Source organism: Geotrypetes seraphini, chromosome 9 (assembly GCF_902459505.1).
Source record: "Geotrypetes seraphini chromosome 9, aGeoSer1.1, whole genome shotgun sequence".
Classification (NCBI taxonomy): Eukaryota; Metazoa; Chordata; class Amphibia; order Gymnophiona; family Dermophiidae; genus Geotrypetes; species Geotrypetes seraphini.
The window spans coordinates 82161770-82185378 of NC_047092.1; the positions used below are offsets into that span (position 1 = coordinate 82161770).

The 23609-nt window shown below is 44.1% G+C and overlaps 1 protein-coding gene across 6 annotated transcripts in view; it reads left to right on the forward strand.

Moving 5' to 3' along the window:
* DENND11 (DENN domain containing 11) overlaps window positions 1-23609 on the forward strand; it is a 256066-nt gene that overhangs the window by 203614 nt on the left and 28843 nt on the right. For all 6 annotated transcript variants that reach the window (XM_033958013.1, XM_033958009.1, XM_033958010.1 and 3 more), the window contains one exon: window positions 19959-20109. In XM_033958013.1, the coding sequence (XP_033813904.1) occupies window positions 19959-20109 (151 nt within the window). The remainder of the gene's footprint in view (window positions 1-19958; window positions 20110-23609) is intronic.

Consider the following 23609-nt stretch of genomic DNA (forward strand, 5'->3'; position numbering starts at 1 on the left):
TGGATACCTGCCCCCCATACATCATGAAAACTGCTCCGATCCACTTCAAAGACAATATGCTGGTTTGGACAAACCGCCTTCTATCCACAGGTAGCTTTCCAGCAGAACAGGGCCACATATCGATAACCCCAATCATAAAAAACACGAAAGAACCACCTTCACCGTCTAATTACAGACCAATTGCAAGTATCCCACTATTCACCAAAATAACTGAAGGGGTGGTAAATACCGAGCTAACCACATATCTGGAAAAATTCAACATCCTAAATGACAATCAATCAGGCTTCCGCTCCGACCACAGTACCAAAACCATCATAGCCTCTTTACTAGACAACTTACACACACTCTTTAGCCAGGGCTCCAGTGCATTGATCGTGCAACTCGACCTGAGCAGTGCTTTCGACTTAGTCGACCACAACATTCTCTTAGACTGCCTTGCATTCATCGGCATCTCCGGCCAGGTCCTCAACTGGTTCCAGGGGTTCCTAAGAAACAGATCATACCGAGTATTTAAGAATGACTCCTTTTCATACAGCTGGGATAAGTCCTGTGGTGTTCTGCAGGGCTCCCCCCTGTCCCCCACCCTGTTTAATGTCTACCTTGCCTCCCTGGGTAATCTTCTGTAAAGCCTCAAGCTCAAATTCTTCATCTACGCTGATGACATCACAATAGTCATCCCGCTATCCAGTTTCACACCAGAAGTCCTCACCTCCCTTTCAAATACACTCAATCAGATAGAACTTTGGATGCAATCCTACAGACTAAAACTAAACCCCGACAAAACAAAATTTTTCCTGGCTAGCCCCAAAGACAAAATCATAGACACCACAATTCAAGTAAAAGGATCGACCTTTCCCCTCAAACAAACCCTAAAAATACTGGGAGTCACACTGGACAAACACCTATCCCTGGAGAAACACACCGACATTACAGTTAGGAAAAGCATCTCGGTGCTCTGGAAACTACGCACCATAAAAAAATATTTTGACGACACGTCATTCCGCCTGCTAGTGCAATCCTCCATTCTCAGCATACTGGACTACTGTAATATCATTTACCTGAGCTCCACGAAGAAAACTATCAGAAGACTCAGAATGATCCAGAACACCGCTGTCCGCCTTATATTTTTACCACAAAATTCATTGGCTACCATTGGAATCCAGAGTCCTATTTAAATTTGTCTGTTTCTAGCCCCAAACTACATCAACCCACACTTCTTCCTGAATCACAGAAACAAGAACTCCCGCAGAATCCAGCTATTTGCTTTCCCCTCCCTAAAACTCTGTCACTCCAATAAATTCCTCAACAAAACCTTCGCCTTCCAGGCCGCCAAACTAAACCCATGGATAGCCCAATTAATCCTCGAGGCTCCAACCTACCTCAGTTTTAGAAAATTACTCAAAACACACCTCTTCCAACGCCAGGACACTTAATTGCCCCCTCCTCAAAGAACCCCATCCTCCCCCCTCCCCCTTTATTACGCCCCACCCCCACCCGCTCGATCCACTCTATCCTGCTCCCCAACTTCATCTACTTCGTTGCCTGCATCCCTGTTCAATTTAATACTTAACTCTATGTAAATCTGTTCAATTAATACTTAACTGCATGTAACTATGTTTAAATTAATGTGAACCGCCTAGAACTCACTGGGTATGGCGGTATATAAGAATAAAGTTATTATTATTATTATTATTAATTTGCACTAAAAAATAAGCTCATCCATTTCATTGATTAGCAATTCTATTCTATCTACTTTTGTTTCACCATTTTTACAATTGGCCATACATAGAACTTTAAATAAATAACTCTCAAATTAAATGTTTTTGTTGGTTTTGCAATTTTATAATTTAAATTATAATGTGCTGTGAAAAACATTTGCTGTTTAGTGTGCCAGAGCTTAAAAAGTTTGAGATACGAAGATGGCTGCAGTACAGAAGTGCTGAGAGGAATGCACCTGAACCGCTCCACTCAGAACTTTTTTCCTCTTTTCTACTGACGGCTCTTGTGGCCTACCTTTACCAATGCCGAAGAGAAGAGGCAGGAGTGCTGCTAGTGCCTCGCGGCACTCCAATGTGCCGACTTTTGGCAATATTGATGAGTTATTGCGGCGGATGAAAGGAGCTGCAGTTTTGATGCCGGAAGCTAGCCTGCTGAGGGCACCTGGACACAGTGAGACCAGAGTCGCTTCTCCTGGGCCGAATACCACGCTCAGTCCTGACGTGAGAGCCCTACCCCCACAATCCTGGGTTACCAGCTCCCCAGGGGATGAGGAAACCCCTGAGATGGGGGAGGTACTTTCCCCTGAAGCGACAAGTTTACCATCAGAGAGCTTGGAGACTGAGCCCCTGATTTAGGGTGTCTCTGCAGGAGAAACTGGGGTAGATTCATCAACGGGAGGTGAAGATAATCAATTGGAGCAAAGCCAAGAATCTGTTTCTTCAGAGGGTGAGCATTTCTACACTCAGCAAAAGCTTTTAATTTTGGATAAGCCAGCACAAGTGACTCTGGAGTCTTTATGGGATTTAATTACAAATTTTACAAAGACTATTGGTCCCAATTTCCAATATGTTGAAGCTAAATTGATTCAACATACCAAGGAGCTTAAGGCTTCAAAATCCTCAGTTCAAAAGCTTGACCAGTTAAACAACTACAACAGTCCCTAGTTAAGGACAATGTGAATCTTAGGAAGAAGTTAGAAACATTTGAGAATAATTCACGGAATAATAATCTGATACTTATTAATTTTCCTAGATTAACAATGGTAACTCCTAGGGAAATGCTTAGGAGATACCTGATGGAAATTCTGCTAGTTCCAGAGGAAACTTTGCCACATTTTTCCAAGTGTATTATTTGCCTAACAAAAATGGGACTCAAATACAGACAAAAATAACTGATCAAGCATCATTAAATGTATCGGAAATTTTGGAAACGTCAGATAGAGACATTGCTATACCATCTATGATGATATTAACAGTAGCTCTCTCAATTGATAAAATGTGGTTCTTGAGGTTTTCTTTAAAAACAAACAAAGAGTTTCTTGGATGTAAAATTCAAATGTTTCCTAATCTTTCGAGAGAAACTCAAAGCGTCGTAGAGAATTTCTTCTTTTGAGACCGGGGGTCATATCACTGGGGGTAACATTCTATTTGAGACATTCTTGCAAGTGTATTATTTGCCACCGCTCAGTTATATTTTCTTTGAACCTCAACAATTAAGTGCTTTTTTGGCCTTGTCCCGACTAGATGAAGGAAAATCAATGCTCAATAGTTAATTAAGCCGCTCCTACCTGTAGTTTATCTTGCTATTTTGTATTTCCTTTTCTTTTTTCTCACCTATGTGAATCTTAGAATCGTAGGTAGAGGACTTGGGTGAGTTAGTAAACAAAATTATTTTCTTGTTTTTTTTTCTTGTTATAAAACTGTGTTAGGGTGTAATATGATTTACACTTTATGAAGCTATATTCAGAATAACCCACTTTCTGTACAAGTGTTTTACTTGGTATGTAATAATGAAAAGTTATAAATTTTTAAAAAAAAAAGTTTGATAGACACTGGTGTAGAGGGACCACATCCGCCCTTCTCCAATCCTCCAGTACCACTCCCGACTCGAGACTCATCGAAAAGGTCAGTCAGTGGTGCACCAGAACTTTCCTAAGTTCCTTCAGCACCTTCTTTTCTTCTTACTTTTACTTACTTACCTCACAAAAAGATTTGTCACTCTTACAAGTACTCCTTTCAGGTTTGCCCACTGCATTTCCACTCCTTCCAGACGTTCCCATCCAGACAACAATTCCTTGACGTAATCCCCCATCCAAACAAAGTTAGTTTTTTTAAAAGTCTAGAACCTTTACGTTTGAATGAGCCCTGTCTATACCCATCTTAATATTAAACTGTACCATGTAGTGACTACTGAATGCCAGATGATCACCCACTGTAATATCAGAAACACTTTCCCTGTTTATAAGCAATTAAGTCCATTATCCCAGGACAAGCAGGCAGCATATTCTCACATGTGGGTGACGTCATCCACGGTGCTCCGATAGGAACATAAGAAATGCCTTCACCGGATCAGACCGAGGTCCATCAAGTCCAGCGATCCGCTCACGCGGCGGCCCATTTAGTTCTCTATTATGAAAACCTGAAATTACCGTATCCCTCAATATGATTTGCAAGAAGGTGTATATCCAACTTGTGCTTGAAACCCCGAAGAGTAGTTTCCGCCACAACACCCTCAGGAAGAGAATTCCAAGCGCCCACCACTCGTTGTGAGAAACAGAACTTCCTGGCATTCGTCCTGAACCTGCTGCCACCCAGTTTCAGGCTATGACCTCTTGTCCGTGTCACATCTGAAAATCTTAGTAATGCTGCTTCTTGGTCTATTTCATCAAATCCTTTTAATATTTTAAAAGTCTCTATCAAATCGCCTCTCAGTCTTCTCCTCTCGAGTGTGAACAGTCCCAGTTTCCTGAGGCGTTCTTCATAGCTCAACTTTTTCATTCCTTTGACTAGTTTCGTGGCTCGCCTTTGCACCTTCTCCAACAGAGTTATGTCCTTCTTAAGATAAGGAGACCAGTGTTGGACACAGTACTCCAAGTGTGGTCTGACCATTGCTCTATAAAGCGGCATTATGACTTCTTCAGATCTACTCGTGATCCCGTTCCTAAATATGCCCAACATCCTGTTTGCTCTCTTCGCTGCCGCCGCACATTGTGCCGATGGCTTCAGGTTCTGTCAATCAGTACCCCCAAATCCCTTTCGTGTTCGCATTTTGCTAGTGTTACCCCAAACATTCTATACTCGTGTTCTTTATTCTTTTTTCCTAGATGCATCACCTTGCATTTATTAATGTTAAAATTCATCTGCCACTTTGTCGCCCATGTTTCCAGCTGTCTCAGATCCTTCTGAAGCTCCTCGCAGTCCCTTTGAGAGCCAACTGCCCGACATAATTTTGTATCATCGGCGAACTTTATTATATTACTTGTTGTTTCCTCCTCAAGATCGTTTATAAAAATATTGAACAAAATAGGCCCAAGAATCGAGCCCTGGGGCACTCCACTAGTCACTTTCACCCAGTCCGAGAATTTCCCTTTTATGTTAACCCTCTGCATTCTGTTCTCTAACCATTTACCGATCCATCTATGCACATCTCCCCCTATTCCGTGGCTTAGTAATTTCTTCATAAGCCTTGCATGCGGGACCTTGTCAAACGCTTTCTGGAAGTCCAAGTAAATTATGTCTACTGGATCTCCAGTATCCATATGTTTGTTCACTTTCTCAAAGAATTGTAGTAAATTTGTCAAACAAGACTTCCCTTTCCTGAAGCCGTGTTGACTAGCCCTTATTAGGTTGTGATCCTCCAAGTGTTGCACAATGCTGTCTTTAATAAGTGTTTCAATTATCTTCCCAGGAACCGATGTGAGGCTCACAGGTCGGTAGTTTCCTGGATCACCTCTTGATCCTTTTTTGAAAATCGGGATGACATTTGCTGTCCTCCAGTCTTCTGGTATTTGCCCTGTTCTATTTGACATGTTAGCTATGGTTTGTAAAAGTTCACCAATTTCCACCTTAAGTTCCTTTAATACTCTCTGGTGAATTCTGTCTGGTCCGGGGGATTTGTCATTTTTTAGTTTGTCAATCTGAACGTATATCATGTCCAATGTCACATTTACTGTTTCGAGGTTGTCCTCTATGCCTCCGGCTAATATCCTCCCTGTGTCTGGCACGATGAAATGTCCTCATTTGTGAAGACCGAGGCAAAGAATGAATTTAACCTATCGGCAATCTGTTTGTCCTCTTTGATTGACCCCTTCTTTTCTTGGTCGTCTAGAGGCCCCACTGTCTCTCTTGCTGGTTTCTTTCCTTTTATATATCTAAAAAAAGAGCTTGAAGTTTTTGGTTTCTTGTGCTATCTTTTCTTCATAGACTTTTTTGGCGTTTCTTACCACTCTGTGACACTTTTTCTGGTCAATTTTGTGACAGTTCCAGGCCTCCGTTGTTTTTTCCCTTTTCTATTTTTAAACGAGTTTCTCTTCTCTCTCACTGCCTCTTTCACCTCTCTGGATAACCAAGCTGGTTCACCTTTGTTCTTTTTTCGCTTTCCTTTGGATATCCTCGGAATGTGTAGATTCTGTGCTTCTGTGATGGTGTTTTCCAGTAGAGACCATGCTTGATCGACTGTTTGGTATTCCGCTTTGCCCTTCTTGAGCCATTTTCTGACCATGGTTCTCATGCTGTCGTAGTTCCCCTTTTTGAAGTTAAAGGCCGTGGATTTAGTCTTGATTGGTTTCCCCTTTCCGATGCCAATGGTAAAATTGATCATATTGTGGTCACTTGTCCCTAGCGGAGCCATAACCTCTACATCCGCTGTCCTTCCAGTAATGCCATTTATGACCAAGTCCAGGATTGCAGTTCCTCTTGTCGGTTCTACTACCATCTGTTCAAGGAAGCAGTCTCCGATCATTTCCAAGAATTTTATCTCCCTTCCGCAGTTAGATGTTCCCAATTTCCAGTTTACTCCCGGATAGTTGAAGTCTCCCATAATTGACACGTTGCCTGATTTACAATTACGAATAATTTCCTCCATCATTTCGTTGTCTGTTTCCTCAGTCTGACCCGGGGGTCGATAATAGAGGCCGATATGTATGTCTGCTTCTTTTTGTCCCAGAATCATTATCAGATTGACTCTAGTTTACCATTTTCTTCTGTATCTCCTTTTCTAACAGACTCTATGTCATCCTGGACATAGAGAGCAATACCTCCCCCTTTTTGCCCAATCCTATCTCTTCTGTATAGTTTATATCCTTGCATTGCTGTGTCCCAATCATTTTCTTCATTCCACCATGTTTCTGTTATTCCTATGATATCCAGTTGTTTCCTATTTGCTAATTCTTCCAGCTCGCCCATTTTGTTTCCTAAGCTTCTGGCATTCGTGTACATACATTTAAGTTCTGTTCGTGCCAATTTACTGAATTTAGTGGTCCTCACATCCTTTTTTGTATCCATTTGATCTTTTTCATTGCCTCTCGTGTCATCATGATCTTGCCCCAGATCTGTGCTTGAATTTACCTCCTCCTGGTATCCTGGTGGCCGGGCCATCGACCGGTTGTCGACTGTCGGCTCTCCCCTGATTTTTAGTTTAAAGCCTTCTCAATGGCCTTCTTAAAGTTCTCCGCCAGGACTCTCACTCCCTCTTTGGCGAGGTGTAGTCCGTCCTTTCTATATAATCTGCTTTTACCCCAGAATGCCGTCCAGTTTCGCACGAATTCGAAGCCTTCATCCTCGCACCAATGCCTCATCCAGGTGTTCACAGCTTTCAGTTCGTCCTGTCTCTTTGCGTCCGCTCTTGGTACCGGTAGGATTTCCGAGAAAGCCACCTTCACCTCCCTGACCTTCAGCTGCATTCCAAGTGAGCGGAGCTGGTCCTTCAATTCCTCCCTGTTGTACTTCCTCCCGCAAACATCGTTGGTACCCACGTGGATGAGCACTGCAGTATCCTTTCCTCCTGCTCCGTCTATGATCCTGGTGATCCTGCTAGCCACATGCTTCACTCTTGCTCCATGCAGACAGGTGACCATCCTATCCTCTCTTCCTCCCGCAATGTGGCTATCCACATTTCTTAATATGGAATCTCCGACTATTATCCCAATCTGCTTTAGTTGGAAGTTCCTCGGGGGTCTTAAGTCTGTATCCTCGTCGTAAGCGCAGTTTTCTATGTTCTATATCCCATCCTCAGTTGGTCTATCGTCTCTGCTAGTTGGATTGGTGTCTCCTTCTGCATCCATTGTTCCATCCTCTTCGGTTGTTTGGTAGCTGCTCTCCAGCCCTGGGGTCTCCACAATCTGTTGGTGAGCATCTTCGATGTACCTCTCCAATTCTTCAATCACTTCACTAGTTCTGGACTCCACAATCAACTTCTCTTGCGTGCGGTTTTCCCTTTTATTGCTGAGAAGTTCTTCTAGTTCCTTCACCGTTCCCTTCAGCAACCAGACTTGCTGTTTCAGGCTTTCCAGCTCCCTGCACCGATTGCAAAAGTATGCCTCCGTCCCTGAGGGGAGGTACTCATACATACTGCAGCCGGTGCAGAAGACTGGAAAGCACATCTTTTGGCGTCTGTGGGTGCTCAAAACATGTTCCACCTCCGACCTGTCTATGCTTTGTGTGCTAGTCTTCTTGCCAATCTGAAGTCCTCCTATTGTCCCAACCAATCCGTCAGTGCTTTCCTGATGGATTCCTACTACTACTACTTTAGATGAAGGATTAATAGTTTGTTGACCCTGTTTCCTGGCTCTTGCTTAAAGCGCGCTGTGCGCCGTTGGCCCTCCCCCTTTTAAGGGGGAGCCGAGTCGCGCTGGTAGTGACGCTCTGTGGGGTGGGCGGAGCTACCTCACGCCTCCCCCACGCCGCCCGATGTCAGCCACAGCCCTCTCCTCCCGCAAGTCTCCCAGTACAAGACAAGTAACAAGTAAAGTAAAACTGCTTTTACTCACAGGCGAATCTTCTCCGGTGTGGGGACTATCACTGCAGCTTTAAAAGTGCATCACTACTTTAAGTTTTTAGAAACTTTGTGATTGCCCACACCCAGTTCTTTGTTTTCCGTGGAGCGAAGTCGTGTCTCTGAACTCTGTTCAGTTTATGTGCTTTGCTTTCCTGCTACATGTCTTTTTTTTTATTCTATTTTTTCATGTTTAGTTTTCTTTTTAAAAAAAAAAAAGTTTCTCTTTCTCATGTTTTTCTTCAAGGCCTCTGCCCTTTGAGGCCCTGTTTTTCTCTCGATTGAGTTTAATCTGCTGACACGGTCTTCTCGTCCATGTCCTGATCATTAACCGGCTTCAAAAAGTGCTGCAGGTGCCAAAGGCCTATATCTATCACCGACCCACATAGTTGGTGCTTGCAGTGCGATGGCCTTGAACACCAGGTGGAATCCTGCATCCGGTGTTCTACCTTGCAGAAGTGCTCCATTAAAAGCCATAAACTTCAACAGGAGAAGTTGTTCGGTACCATGGACATTGATAAGACCTCGCAACATCGATGTCGAAGACTCAAGCATCGATATCGATATCGGGATATCTTGTCAGGTAAGCCAGCTAAGAAGCCGCCTGCTTCCTTATTGGTGTCGCAGGTCATAGAAGCATCAATCCCTTGATGAAGACCAAGCAGCGACGCCTCATCTTCAAGGTGTGCATCCTCATCGAGGTCATCCTCTCCAAAGCAAGCTGCTGCACCATTGGTACTGGTAGATAAGCCACAAGAACTGGTGCTTTCCTTTTGGGAAAAGCTTGATGAGCTGTTCCAAAGGGAGCTGGTGATTTATTTAAACTCCATGCACCAGTATCGACTCCCTCGGTACCAGCCCAACAAGACCCTGTGATACCATCTTCAGCTCTCCAGTGGAACATCGGCGTGGATATTCCTCCACTCAGCGCTGCTCTTCTCGATGTTTGATGCTTCAACATCGATCAAAGCATCAGAGGTCACGTTCCCCATTGGTGCATCGATCTACCTCATCAAGATATTGATATTCCTCCTCTTCCGCTCGACATTCAAAGACCAGAAAGCATCGTTCTTCATCACGTACTTCAAAATTAAAAAGAGCTTCACGTCATACCTCCTCCGTTTTGGGATCGGTACCGGAGTCGACGTAAGCGTCAATCCTCTTGATACACCCCATCACTGAATCTGGTTTATGACCGACTTACAGACTGATACTGATTTGGGTTCTGCCACTGAGGTTTACGAGAGCCTTCTCCTCAGAAATCTCTACCAAAGACAAGATCTCCTATTGAAAGACTTTCCTTCACTAAATTTATTAGGCAGTTAGACAAAGACCTACCTGTTAAACTGGAAGCTGACTCTGCCTACATTGTTGAATACCTTGAGGCTTTAGATTATGATGAGCCTCCAAGGAACTTCTCAAACTACCATTGCTTGATATTCTCAAAGAGACTCTTCACAAGAATTGGGAAACGCCCTTGACTACATAGAATAATTTCTTCTTCAGGTTTTGATAAACCACAGCTTCAACACCAATCATTAGTGGTGGAATCAACTTTGAGAAAGTCTTTAGCTTCTAAGGTCTATGCCTCCACTTCACCGGGCCATGAAGGACAAATTATGGACAAATTTGGACATCGCCTATATCAAAATTTAATGTTGGCGAACAGAGTCCTGAATTATAATTTCTACATGTCCTGCTATGTGAAACACCTAGAACGGAAATTACCTTCTTTTGATAAATATATTCCTGCACAACGCCTCGGGAATTTCACAATATCTTGTGCACTCTTTCCCAAGCACGAAAGTATGTGGCCAGATTGACTTATCATGCTTTTGAGTTATCATCTAGAGCTTCAGCCATGTCAGTGGCAATGAGACGTCTGGCATGGCTCAGAGTCTCAGATATGGACATTAACCTTCAAGACAGATTGGCTAATATTCCCTGTTTGGGGGAAGAGCTTTTGGTGATTCCATTGACCATGAAAAGAATTGGAATGCTTTGGTTAAATCCAAGTCTAAGCCTCCTTCAACTTCTCAGTCATCTAAACCCTCATCATATCAGAATAAACAAAAGCAACAATGTCCTCAGAATTCTCAACCAGCAGCTCCTATAAACCAGCACAATCTTTTTGATGGACTAATGGAGAGCATAGCTACTATTTCTCTCAGCCTCTTCCTCAGCCAATCGGGGGCCAGCTCCAATTATACCATCAACGTTGGCAGCTGATTACTTCAGACCTCTGGGTTTTAAAAGTCATTCGAGAGGGATACTCTCTTCATTTCATCACTATACCTCCAGACCATCGTCCGAGAGTCATCTTTAAACCCTCAGCAGACGTCCATTCTGCTTTGAGAAATAGAATTTCTACTTCTTCTAAATGCAATAGATACAAGTTCCTCCTATTCAAAGGAACCAGGGATTTTACTCTCGTTATTTTCCCATCCTGAAGAAGACGGAAGGTCTATGTAAAATTTTGGACCTCAGAGGCCTGAACAAGTTCTTAGAAAAGGAAAAGTTTTGCATGTTGTCCTTGGCAACTTTATAGCCCCTCTTGAATCAGAATGATTGGCTGTGCTCTCTGGATCTAAAGGAAGCTTATAAGCATATCCCCATTCATCCTGCTCACAGGAAATTCCTCAAATTTCAAGTGGCCCAACAGCACTTTCAATACAAGTTCTGCCCTTTGGCCTCGCATCCTCACCCAGAGTGTTCATCAAGTGCCTGGTGGTAGTGGCTGTGGCTCTGCGGGCTCAAGGTCTTCAGGTTTTTCCTTATCTTGACGATTGGCTCATAAAGGATGCCACTCAAGGGGTGCTTGCAGCAACAGTCGACAATTTTCTTCCTTCAGCAGTTGAGGTTTGAAGTCAATTTTCCCAAATCTCAATTTCAACCTTCTCAAACTCTGCATAGGAGCTCTGCTCAGCACCATTCAACTCGGGGCGTTTTTTCCTCAGCAAAGATAAGACAATTTGATTGAACTTTGCATGCAGATTTCTTGCCTCCCATCCATATCGGCCAGGTAGATGATAGTGCTACTGGGCCACATGGTGTCTACGGTCCATGTTACCCCTTTTGCGAGACTTCATCTCAGGACACCTCAGTGTTCTCTAGCATCTCAATGGTCTTAAGCTCTCAACCCACTCTCTCAGCAGATTACAGTAGCATCTTCACTTTGTCAATCTCAGCAGTGGTGGATGATCTCTTCAAATCTCTCCAGAGGACTTTTTTTTTTCAAAGCACTCTACATGTAGCAAATCACATCCTCCTAATTTGCAAGTACAATCAGGTGGCAATGTATTACATAAACAAGCAAGGGAGGGACAGGTTCTCTCCTTCTCCATCAGGAGGCCCAGAGCATTTGGCAGTGGGCGATTGCTCACAACATATTCCTCAAAGCAGTCTATATTCAAGGAGAAAAGAATTCTCTTGCTAACAAACTCGGCAGATTTCTCTAGTGCATGAGTGGGTGTTCAATTCTACAGTCTTGCACCAGATATTTTCTCGCTGGGGGACTCTCCTCAGATAGACCTGTTTGCACCCCCCACAATCACAAGCTACCCAAGTTTTGCTCCAGGCAGTACTCTCCCCAGTATCTGGAAGCAGATGCTTTCCTGCTGGATTGGATGCACAAGTTTCTCTATGCGTTACCACCATTTCCTCTCATCCTCAAGATGCTTGTCAAACTTAAACAACAGTCAGCAACCATGACCCTCATAGCCCCACGGTGGCCCAGACAACCATGGTTCTCCCTACTACTTTAGCTTAATATCAAGGAACCAATACCACTGCAGATATTTCCATCTCTTCTCACGCAGAGTCAAGGATCTCTTTTACATCCCATTCTTCAGTCTTTGCACCTGACAGCTTGGTAATTTTTGGGATGACATCGGCTGACACTAATCTTTTTGATCCTGTCTGGCTTGTTTTAGAGAAAGTACACAGAAAAATAATAAAGTAATCACTCCTATACTGGTTCCAACATTGACAATTTCAATATTGTATACACATATTGGTAGCTTCAGTGCTCAGAATCATAGAGATGATAACAGGGACACTAAAGCCCCGACGTTACCGTCTCACCACTCAATCATCGCATCTTCAAGCACCATTTGTAGATAGTGTAAATATTCAAATGGTCAACTTAGGTGCCAAACCGGCAAACTACTTATTCTTCTTTGAATTATTAATTGAAAACACAAAAAACTTATCTTGTAGATTGCAGGTATCAGGCTCCGATGTGACACGTTTCGTATCTGCTTCAGGGAACCCACAAAGTTGGAAATGTTTTTGCTTATGAGCGGTGTAGACTCGCTGAATGAAACTCATTTAAATAATCGAGCAAGATGTTAAAGCTTCCTCCTCTTGTGTCAACCAGCACTAGGGCAAAAACCATTTCCTACTTTGTGGGTTCCCTGAAGCAGATACGAAACGTGTCACGTCGGAGCCTGATACCTGCAATCTATAAGGTAAGTTTTTTGTGTTTTCAATTAATAATTCAAAGAATAAGTAGTTTGCCGGTTTGGCACCTAAGTTGACCATTTGAATATTTACACTATTTACAAATGGTGCTTGAAGATGCGATGATTGAGTGGTGAGACGGTAACGTCGGGGCATTAGTGTCCCTGTTATCATCTCTATGATTCTGAACACTGAAGCTACCAGTATGTGTATACAATATTGAAATTGTCGATGTTGGAAACAGTATAGGAGTGATTACTTTATTATTTTTCTGTGTACTTTTTCTAATCACTCAAGAAGAAACACCTTGAGTTTAGTTGCCCCTACCTTATATATTTGGCTTGTTTTAGAGGCATCCAGAAAACCACCTAAACAGCAGTGCTACCAGCAGAAGTGGATGCAGTTTTCTGAGTGGTGTACTCTTTCATCATCATGATGCTTCATCCTCTTCTATATCCTCAGTATTGGATTATCTTCTACATTTATCCAACTCCGATCTTAAGACCACTTCAATTAAAGTTCATTTCAGTGCTATCAATGCTTTTCATGGACCAGTCAATGGTAAACCTCTGACTGCTCATCCTCTTGTATCCAGATTCATGAAAGGACTTTTCAATATCAAACCACTGCCAGTGGTTTGGGATCTTAATGTGGCTCTCTCTAGACTTTTGAAGCCTCCTTTTGAACCAATGTCTTCATCTCATCTCATTTGATCTCATCTCATTTGATCACCCTGCCCCATCACTTCTTGTTTAAAGTCCTCTTCAGTATATTAGCCAGCTGCCAAAGACACTTCGTCCCTTCTTTGACAGATGCACACCATCCCTGCTCAGCAGCCCTTGAAAAATCTTCCCATGGTCCAGGTAGCCAAAACCCTCTTGATGACACCAAGTAGCCACGCATTCATCTCCAGGATGCAAGCGTCTCTGCCCTGGTCTTTACCCTTGACAAGGAGGATGGACGAGAATGCACTTTACTGCTTTACCTTCTCTCCTAGAGACACAAAGTCACTTTTGATCCATTCGTAGGGGTACCTGGCAGTATTGTTAGTGCCAACGTGGAAGAGCAGCATTGGATAAAAGTCATCAGGCTTGATGAGTCTTCACAAGCTCTCCATAACATCTTGGATTTTGTCACCAGACAGACAGCATACCTCTCTCGACATCATGTCTGGTCTGCAAATGGATGCTTCTGTATCCCTCAGAAGGGAATCACCAACTGCCACTGTCTTATGCCTCCTAGTGGTCAAGGATCCAGTAATTTTTGGCATTTCAAGCTTTGGTCCTTCCTCTCCTTAGGATGCGCACATCTCCTCCACTTCCAGGACAGCATACTGGTTCTTCAGTTCAAGAGCGGGGGAAGCCACAGTACCAGTCTTGCAGTGTTCTGTAATCTGAGTCCAGCTGTCTTCCCTCAATACAGCCTCTTCTTCCCCACTACTGGAAATCTTTGACACCTCATGAGCTATTTGTCCCCTTTAGGAAGTGTTTTGTCCCACTAGTCTTCACAGACCAATTTGCTTCAGATGACACTTCTTGGATGTTGGGGGTGTGCTAGAGCTTGCATTGGTGACTGCGCTGGAGTCCCTGAAGTAAAGCTTCCCTCTCCACATTTCCTCCTGGGTGATCCTGACAGTGGATGTCAGTCTTTTTGGCTGGGGAGGAACATTGCATCAGCTCTCTAGTTCAGTGCCGATGGTTGCCTTCTCAGTGGAAATGGTCCATCGACAGATTGGAACTGTGTGCAGTTCGTTTGGCACTGCAGGCTTTTGAGCAAACCCTGGAAGGCAAGGCGGTCAGGGTTTTCTCTGACAATGCAGTGGCATACGTCAATAGATAGCACCTAGAGTGCACAACAACTGTGACAGGAGGCCATTTTGTTATTTCGTTGAGCCAAAGCCCAACTGCAAGCGCAGTCAGCAGTGCAGGTGGCAGGAGCGGAAAATGTGGTGGCTGACTATCTCAGCAGGCAAATGCTGGATCTGGGAGAGTGGTCTCTTTCCCGGAAGGCCTTTGAAAGCATTGTGAGGCATTAGGGGTCTCCCACGTTTGATAGTGTCTGCATCCACCAAGAAAGCTTGCCGCTTCTTCAGCTGAAGATACAATAATAATAATAAAAATAATTTTATTCTTATATACTGCCTGAGCCATGGTAGTTTGAGGCGGTTTACAATAAGAAGAGCTGGACAATCAACGACATAGTTACAATGTAGAATCAATGAATACAAGTATACAGAATAGGAGAGATAATGAACATAAAATTCTTAGGTAACAAATCGGTTAAACAGTTTCATTTTTACTAATTTTCTAAAACTAAAATAGGATGAGGAGTGCATGATAATGTTACCCAGCCAATCGTTCAGTTTACCTGCCTGGAAAGCTAGAGTTCTGTCCAGGAATTTTTTGTAACGGCAGGCCTTTATTGTTGGGTGAGTAAACATGTGGATCTAATAACACAACCCAAATTAAAGTGGGAAACCAGGTACATGGGGACCAAACCAAAGATTGATTTGAAACAGAGACAAGAAAATTTAAAGAAAACTCTTGCTTCCAGGGGTTTTTCACAATAGGGAATTATGTGTTCCAATTTTTTTAAACCGAAAATCAGACGTACTACCGAATTTTGAATAATTCGGAGTCTTTGAAGGGTTTTCTTGAAAGTTCCCAAATAAATTATGTTGCAATAGTCCAGCATGCTTAGAATAGAAGATTGCACCAGTAGATGGAATGATGCTGCATCAAAGTATTTTCTGATGGTTCTTAGTTTCCATAATGCTGAGAAGCATTTTCTAGTCAATAAATCCGTGTGAGAGTCTAAAGTAAGGTATCGGTCGAGAGTCACTCCCAGAATTTTTATGGAATCGAAAATAGGGAAGTCCTGTCCATTCAAGGAAATTGTTGAATCTTTGATTTTATCATTTGGGCTCGCCAGAAAAAATTTGGTTTTATCTGAGTTGAGTTTCAGTTTGAATTCTGTCATTTATAATTCGATTTGTTTTAGGACAAATGCCAGGTGATTCTTTGTCTCAGAAGTTAGGTATGCAGGTAAATTAGAGAAATCCCTTTTCTTCAAATTCACTGAGCTTTGGAATAATCTCCCTGCCCCGCTGCGGAACCTAGGCTCATTCCAATTATTCTGAAAGCATCTGAAAACCTGGCTTTTCTCCAAAACATAAATCTATCTATTTAAAATGTAAAGCTAGCTATCCTCTTTTTAACCTCTTATTTCATATTTATCAATGACCTGGAAACGTAGGCAAAATGCGAGGTTATAAAATTTGCGGACGATACCAAACTCTGCGGAAGAGTTAGGACCAGGGAGGAGTGTGAGGACCTGCAAAGGGACCTGGACAAGCTGGAAGACTGGGCAAACAAATGGCAAATGCGCTTTAACGTTGAGAAATGCAAGGTCATGCATATAGGAAATAAGAACCCGTTGTTCAACTACAAAATGGGGGGGAGCACTGCTGGGAGACAGCGGACTTGAGAGAGACTTGGGTGTGCTAGTGGATGCATCAATGAAGCCATCCGCACAGTGTGCAGCAGCGGCGAAAAAAGCCAACAGGATGCTGGACATCATAAAGAACGGTATCACAACCAGGACGCGGGAAGTCATCATGCCACTATATCGGGCGATGGTGCGCCCGCATCTGGAATACTGCGTTCAGTATTGGTCGCCGCACCTCAAGAAGGACATGGCGGTACTTGAGAGAGTCCAAAGAAGAGCAACGAAGCTGGTAAGAGGGCTGGAAAACTGCCCATACGCTGAGAGGCTGGATAAGCTGGGTCTCTTCTCTCTGGAAAAGAGGAGGCTCAGGGGAGATATGATAGAGACCTTCAAAATCCTGAGAGGCATAGAGAGGGTGGATAGGGACAGGTTCTTCAGACTGAGAGGGACAACGGGTACGAGGGGGCACTCGGAGAAACTGAAGGGGGATAGGTTCAAGACAAATGCAAGGAAGTTTTTCTTCACCCAAAGGGTCGTGGACACATGGAATGCGCTCCCGGAGGAAGTGATCAGGCAGAATACAGTACAGGGATTCAAACAGGGATTGGACAGATTCCTGAGGGACAAAGGGATCGTAGGGTACTGAAAGGGGTGCGGGGACAAATGGGTCAAGAATTTGATGGGAAGATAGGACTTCGATGAGAAACCAAGGGGTGATTCAGATAGGTTGGGCCGCCGCGGGTGCGGATTGCTGGGCGTGATGGACCTGTGGTCTGACCCAGCAGAGGCACTACTTATGTTCTTATTATGTCCTTCCCTTATTTATTGAATTACCTGTAAACCGTGCCGAGCTCTGTCTTTATGGAGATGATGCGGTATACAAACTAAGATTTAATTTAGTTTAGGTTTGTGAGGGGAAGAACTATAGTGATATAGCGTAGATATAGAATTTGAATTTTAAGCTTTGCAATAGATTCCCCAATGGGGCAAGGTAGATGTTAAACAGGGTAGGGGATAGAGGGGAACCCTGCGGAACTCCGTAAGTGTTTGTCCATCTGGCAGAATACACGTTTCAAATATGACATATTGTAATTAAAAAACAGAAAATAAAATTAGTTTTTCTATCTTTTGTTGTCTGGTCATTATTCAAATCTTGTAGGTCCCAGACTCTGGTTGTCTTCTGATAACTTGCTTGCCAGGGTCTCCTTCTTTCTTCTTTCTCCGTGCTAACCATCCATCTGCCATCTCTGTCCTCCCCTTCCGTTTCCCTTCCCTCCCCCGGAGGTCTGGCATCTTTCCTTTTTTTCGTCTCCCTCCCCAGATCCACCTTTTCTTAATTACCCTTTCATCTAGCATCTCTCCCTCCTTCCCCTCCACCCCAGGGTCCACCATCTCTCCCTTTCTTTTCCCAACTACCCTCCTATCCAGTATCTCTATCCCCCCTCCACATCATCCCTTGTGTCCAACTTCTCTCCCTTTCTGTTCCTTCCCTCCCTCCCTAAATCCCATTGTCCACCATCTCTCTCCCACTCCTCTGTTTTTAGACCCATTATTTCTTCCCCCCAAAGTCTGGCATATCCACGTCTCTTTGAATCCCCCCTCCCTCCCTCTGTGTAATTTTGCACGAGGGCCCCCCCCCCTGAAGGCCTGCCTGCCCCCACCTCTGAAGGCCTGTGCCACCATCCCTGAAGGTCTGCCCTCCTTGTAGGCCTGCATCCCCCTGCCCAGGCTATCCCACCTTGCCCTGCCCGCATGTACCCATTTTCTTATTTATTTCTTTTCCCCTTCTTGCTTCTCTACTTCTCTTCTTCACTGTTCTCTTTCTTTCCCTTTCTCCCACCAGACTTTTTTCTCTGCTCACTCCATCCCTCTCTCCAAATACTCTATCCTCTTTCCAATCCTATATTTCTCTCCCTGTCTCCTTTCTCATTCCAATCCTTCATTCAGTACTTTTTCACTCCTTGCCTCCTTCCCCTCAGCTTTCCTCTCAGGCTGCCTACACTTGATCTCTTTTTTTTTTTTTTTTTTTTAAACATGCAGCAGTCTGATGGCAGCAGAAGAAATGCTGTACTGCTGTGGATCCAGTCTAGGCCTCCCTTCCTCCCCCAAAGCCTGCCTGCCTATCCCCAAGCCGACCTGCCACCAATTCAGCTTTCCACCACTCGCCCGCAGCCGCTGCTAGCTGAATCCATTTCACACACACACCCCTGCTGCTGCCGCAACTCCAAAAGGGTCAGGCACGTGCAGCGATTGCACCCGCCGGTCCATAAGCCTTCCCCCCGACATCAATTCTGACGGAGAGAAGGCTTATGGGCCGGCGGCGTGCAATCACTGCACGCGCCTGGCCCTTTTGGAGTTGCGGCAGCGAGCGGAATTAAATGGAGCCAGCGAGCGGGTCGCAAGCAGGCAAGGACCAACAACAGCATTGTCTATCGAGGCCTGCAGTCATTGTAGCAGCGCATCAGCCCACCCTTTAATCTGGCCCTGGATGCGCGGGAGGCTAGGGGAGAAGCCAGAAACCAGCACTTCCCGACTGACCCTCCCCCATCGCCCTTTAAAGCAGAAGTGGCAATGGCCGGCCAGCAAGAGGCAGTGCTGCCATTCCTGCTTGAGGGGGGGAGGGTCAATAAGCGAATCGGGAGGCCGATTTATTTATTTATTTATTTTTTGTTTTGAATCGATTCACCCGAAGTGAATCGATTCGAATCGTGAATCGGGCAGCACTACTACACAGATTCACAATTAAGGGTATACAATCCATTGGTCAAGACTTGTATGCTTTCTGTTAGAAAGAAGATTATTGAGGTTAAGTACCTAATCTTCCCTTCTACATCCCCCCATGTCCTTTTCTATTTTATGGAGGGGCAATAATAACTTAAATTTGGCTTTCACCTTCAGTTTTTCTCCACAGGGCTGGTTGAACCATTGTACAAGGTAAGGCTCTGGACCAGGGTGCTTACAATTAAGAGCACCAAAATACCTCACCTATTCTTTCCTCTATTATTCCTTGCCTCTTCTGATGTAATTTTATGTGGGTGAGACATGGCAGAGGGAAGACCTAGGGGCTAGCCAAAGGCAACCTGTTATGCTGCTGCTGCCACCACCACCACCATCAATGTAAACCTTACAAGATTGCAGGGGCTTGAGAGAGGTGAGTGCTAAATCCACAGGGAAGGGGACAGAGGAGATGGAAAGAGACTGCACTGTGTGTGTATGGGGGGGGGGGTAGAAATACTGAACCCGTTGGTGGGAGAGGGAACTGAAAGTAATGAGGTAGAGGCACCACCAATGCAAGTTGTCTCAGGATACCACTATCCTTTCAGCCGGCCTTGCTCCTTAGTCTCTGGTTGTCTGAGCAAAACGAATCAAGCCACAGCAATCAGGAGATAAGTAGCTTCCTGCTGATCTCCATCAGTAAGAGAAATATTCTTGTTTTCCTGTCCCTATTCCTCCACTCATTCAAAAATTCTATTTTGTGCAAATTCCAGCCCTTACCAGGGATAAATCTGTTTGCATAACTTCAGGTTATCATTAGAGTCCAATATTCCTTGGTTTGGCAGGCACTACAGAGAAGATCTTTGAAGACAAGAGGGATCTCTATGATGTGTATGTGGATAACCAAAATGTGAAGACTCATCATGAGCACCTGCAACCACTCTTGAAGGTGAACAGTGCAGATAGAGAGAAATACCGGGGACTCAATGATCAGAGGTAATGACAATGGGTAGTGGACTGGGTGACCAGAGTTAATAAGAAAGATGAGTGTCTAACAATCTAAGGTTATGATAAATATGTTTAGTAACTAACTAGATGGAAGAGAACAGTGAATTCATCTTATAATAGATTTTTTAAATTGCATTTTGTACTAGGCCAGGTGTGAGAAAATTATGGCCCCCAGTGTAAAACTGGCATATGGGTGCCCTTTTTCTGACCCTTGGTGGTGCTATTATTCTGACCTGCATTTCCAACTTTGTGAAATCTACTAATGAAAAGATAATGGTGGCAGGAAGTCAGGCGATGTTGAAAGTACAGTAGACTCTCTGTGAACTAGAACAAAAAATCTAAGAAATACTGTGATACTTAAAATAAAAATAAAATCAATTTCTGATGGATATTTAAGTGTTAACTTGGCACGCCACACCTGAGTTCGTCCACGCTTTGCCTACCACATGTCCAGTAGTTTGTCTGGAACAGTTTATGGGTATGGCATAGTATGGGGTATAGTATTAGTTAGGTCTATTTTTAATAGTACCTCTCAAGCAACCAGAAACTACATTTATCCAGTATCTATTAATCCTCATGGGTGCCGATTAACTGAGTCTACTGTACTCTCTTCTCTCTGTCTTCCTGGGAATGAAGGCCAGATTCTGTAAAATCACTGTGCATTTAACGATGGCACTAAACCATTGTTAAATCCACTTATTTTACCTCTCGATTATCAAAACGAATCACCGTGGTTTTTTCCATGCTTTCTAGCAGCCTCCAGTTGTGCTCTGCAGATATAGTACAACAAAGTCATTAATATTAAAATGAGCTCTTCAGGCGATTCTTAAAAAGGAATGCCCCTCTATTTATGAGGAATTGGGGCTGATATTTACAGGTAGGGTCTAAGCTGTTGTAGCCTTATTTTCCTGTCAATGCCTGAGCACTGATTGGCTCAGGCACTGACATGAAAATAAAGCATCTCAGACTGCCACCAAAATAGCCCTGATTTCCCTCCCCCTCTGCAGAGCCCAAAAACAAGCCTGATAGTCTAGTCCAGTGTTTCTCAACTTGGTCCTGGAGTATCCCTTTGCCAGTCAGGTTTTTGGGATATCCACAGAGAATATACACAAATTTCACTCAAAAACTCCCAACAACCAGCGAACTTTACACATGATTCAGTTTCACGGACATCTTTAACAGTATTCCAGCTCCTGTTTTTTGAGTGAGAACCTTACCAAATTTACAGCTGGGTCTCCTGAAGCAGATAATGAAACGGGGCCGCGTTGGGACCCTTTAGGATTTTCCTCATAAGATAAGTGATATCACATCAATGTTCCAGTGACACTCACTTTAACAAAATTACAACATAGTACATGTTGGAATTATAATATCTTTTTTCAAAAGTAAGAAATTAAGTTTCCATCTTCCAGAGAGTGATTCATTCAAGATTGAGTATGCTATGACTGGACGGTAAACTCTTCTCCAAGAGGGAGCTAGTCTCTCTCTTCAGAGTTTCACTTCTCTGAGCGTATTTAAACAGTACAATCACTTCTCTGAAGGTGGCGTCCATTACAAGTCAGTTTTTCCTTTATCATATTAGTCTTTACTGACTTTCTCAGAAAAGTATATTATCCCTGTTTTCTGTTAGAATCATGTGGAAGTTTGGCAGAAGGGGTGCCCACTCCATCCTGCTGCAGGGTAAGGGACCCCACCATTTTAGGGGATCCCCCTGACAGCAAATTCCCCCAACAAGCCCCCCAAATGAAACCCTGGTGGTTTAGTGGGCCCCCCAAAATACCTTTTTTAGAAGACCAGCAGGAGGGATTCTCCTACTCATGCTGGCAGGCCCACCTCTTAAAACTGGCAGGCTTTCCCAGTGCTTCTGCACTGGGAGGGACCTAAGGCCTCTATTATCCCAGGTGCCTAGATCCCTCCCCTTAGTGACCTTGAGGAGGTGCTTTAGGCACCAGGGCCAATCAGGGTCTTAGGTCCCACCCAGTGCAGATGCACAGGGAAGGGGAAGGCCCATCATTTTGAAGAGGCTGGCAGGAGGGAGTGAGCATCCCTCCTGCCAATCTTCTAAAAAAGGTATTGGGGGGTCCACTAGACCACCAGGGTTTAATCTTGGGAGCTTGATGTGGTGAGGGGTTGTCGGGGGGAGCTTGCTGTGAGGGAGTCCCCCGGAATGGGAGGTTTCCGACCCTGCAGCAGGAGGGAGTGGGCATCCCTCCTGCTAATTCTCAAAAAAAAAAGAAAAAGTACCCTGTCAGGAGTGTGGGGGTGGCTTTTTTTTTTTTTTAAATAGACGCAGCTCTTGTGTATTGTGCTTGCACAACAGCTGCACCCATTAAAAAAAGCAGTCCCTATTCTTCCTGCTTGCCGGTTCAGGCAAGGAGAGCAGGGGCTTTATTTCTTTTTTTTGTAGGCAGGGGGAGCTGTGCTAGTGATTGCTCTTCTGAGCAAGTGCCAGACACAGTTCCCCCCTTACCAGTGATTCTTCACACAAATAGCATGCATGTAATTTGCACTCTGTTGTGCTTTGAATCACCAGTAAAACAAAAATCGCTCCCACTACGATATTTTTTTACTGTTTTGTCAGAGCTTACAAAATGTAGTTCTGACTGACATAACATTTGATTTCTGGTTTTCCTCTCCCAAAGTGAGAGCTGTGGAGAAAGTTATCACAAAGAACAAAAAGTCAGCAGAGTGAAACTGAAGCACTACCCCTTACTGTTTTTGGACTTATTCAGGGGCATAGCTATTATTGAGTGAGCCTAGCAAAACCCCCAAGGCTTAACTAGTATAAGCTGCCTCTTGCTGTACTGAAGTACCCTATTCCCATGCATAGGCACTTGGCTTCTTACTTTCTGCCCCTACAATCCAATATTTCTCTCCCTTTTCTTCTAGCATCTCTCAGTGCATAAGCCTCCCAGGTCCTCCAAACTTACAGTGGGGTTCTGGCAGTAGAAGCGCTCAAGACATAAGACAGGTCACGTGCTGACTGGAAAATATATATACTGTATTAAAAAAATAACCCCAAAAGGGCTGACTGGACTCCAAAGTCCCAGCCCTTATCCCCATCCACAAAAATTCCTGGCAGGCCAAAGTGTCCTGGTCCCCCGACTTCCTTCCTTGAGGATATCTGGCCCATAGCACCCTTGACCCAGACACCCCAGTTCAGAGAGGCTCTTGACCCTTTGACCAGAAAGCTTCCATACTGCTAAACTCTCCTGGACCAGTAATGCTTAGCTGTTGTCCACTTATCACTGCCATCTTCTAAGATGGTATAGAAGTGCATCACTAGATATCAGTTTTCTAGGGGTCAAGTGCCATCATTTTACAAGATAGCAGTGATAAGAGTTGGATCCCTTTACAGGCCAGGTAAGTATTATTGGTCAAGGAGGGCCAGTCATATAGGTCACCTGGTCAAGGGTGGTCTTGGAATCGGATAGGGTAGGTGTGGATATTGGGTCCACTTGAGCTATGAGTTCTCTGAGGTAAAAAGC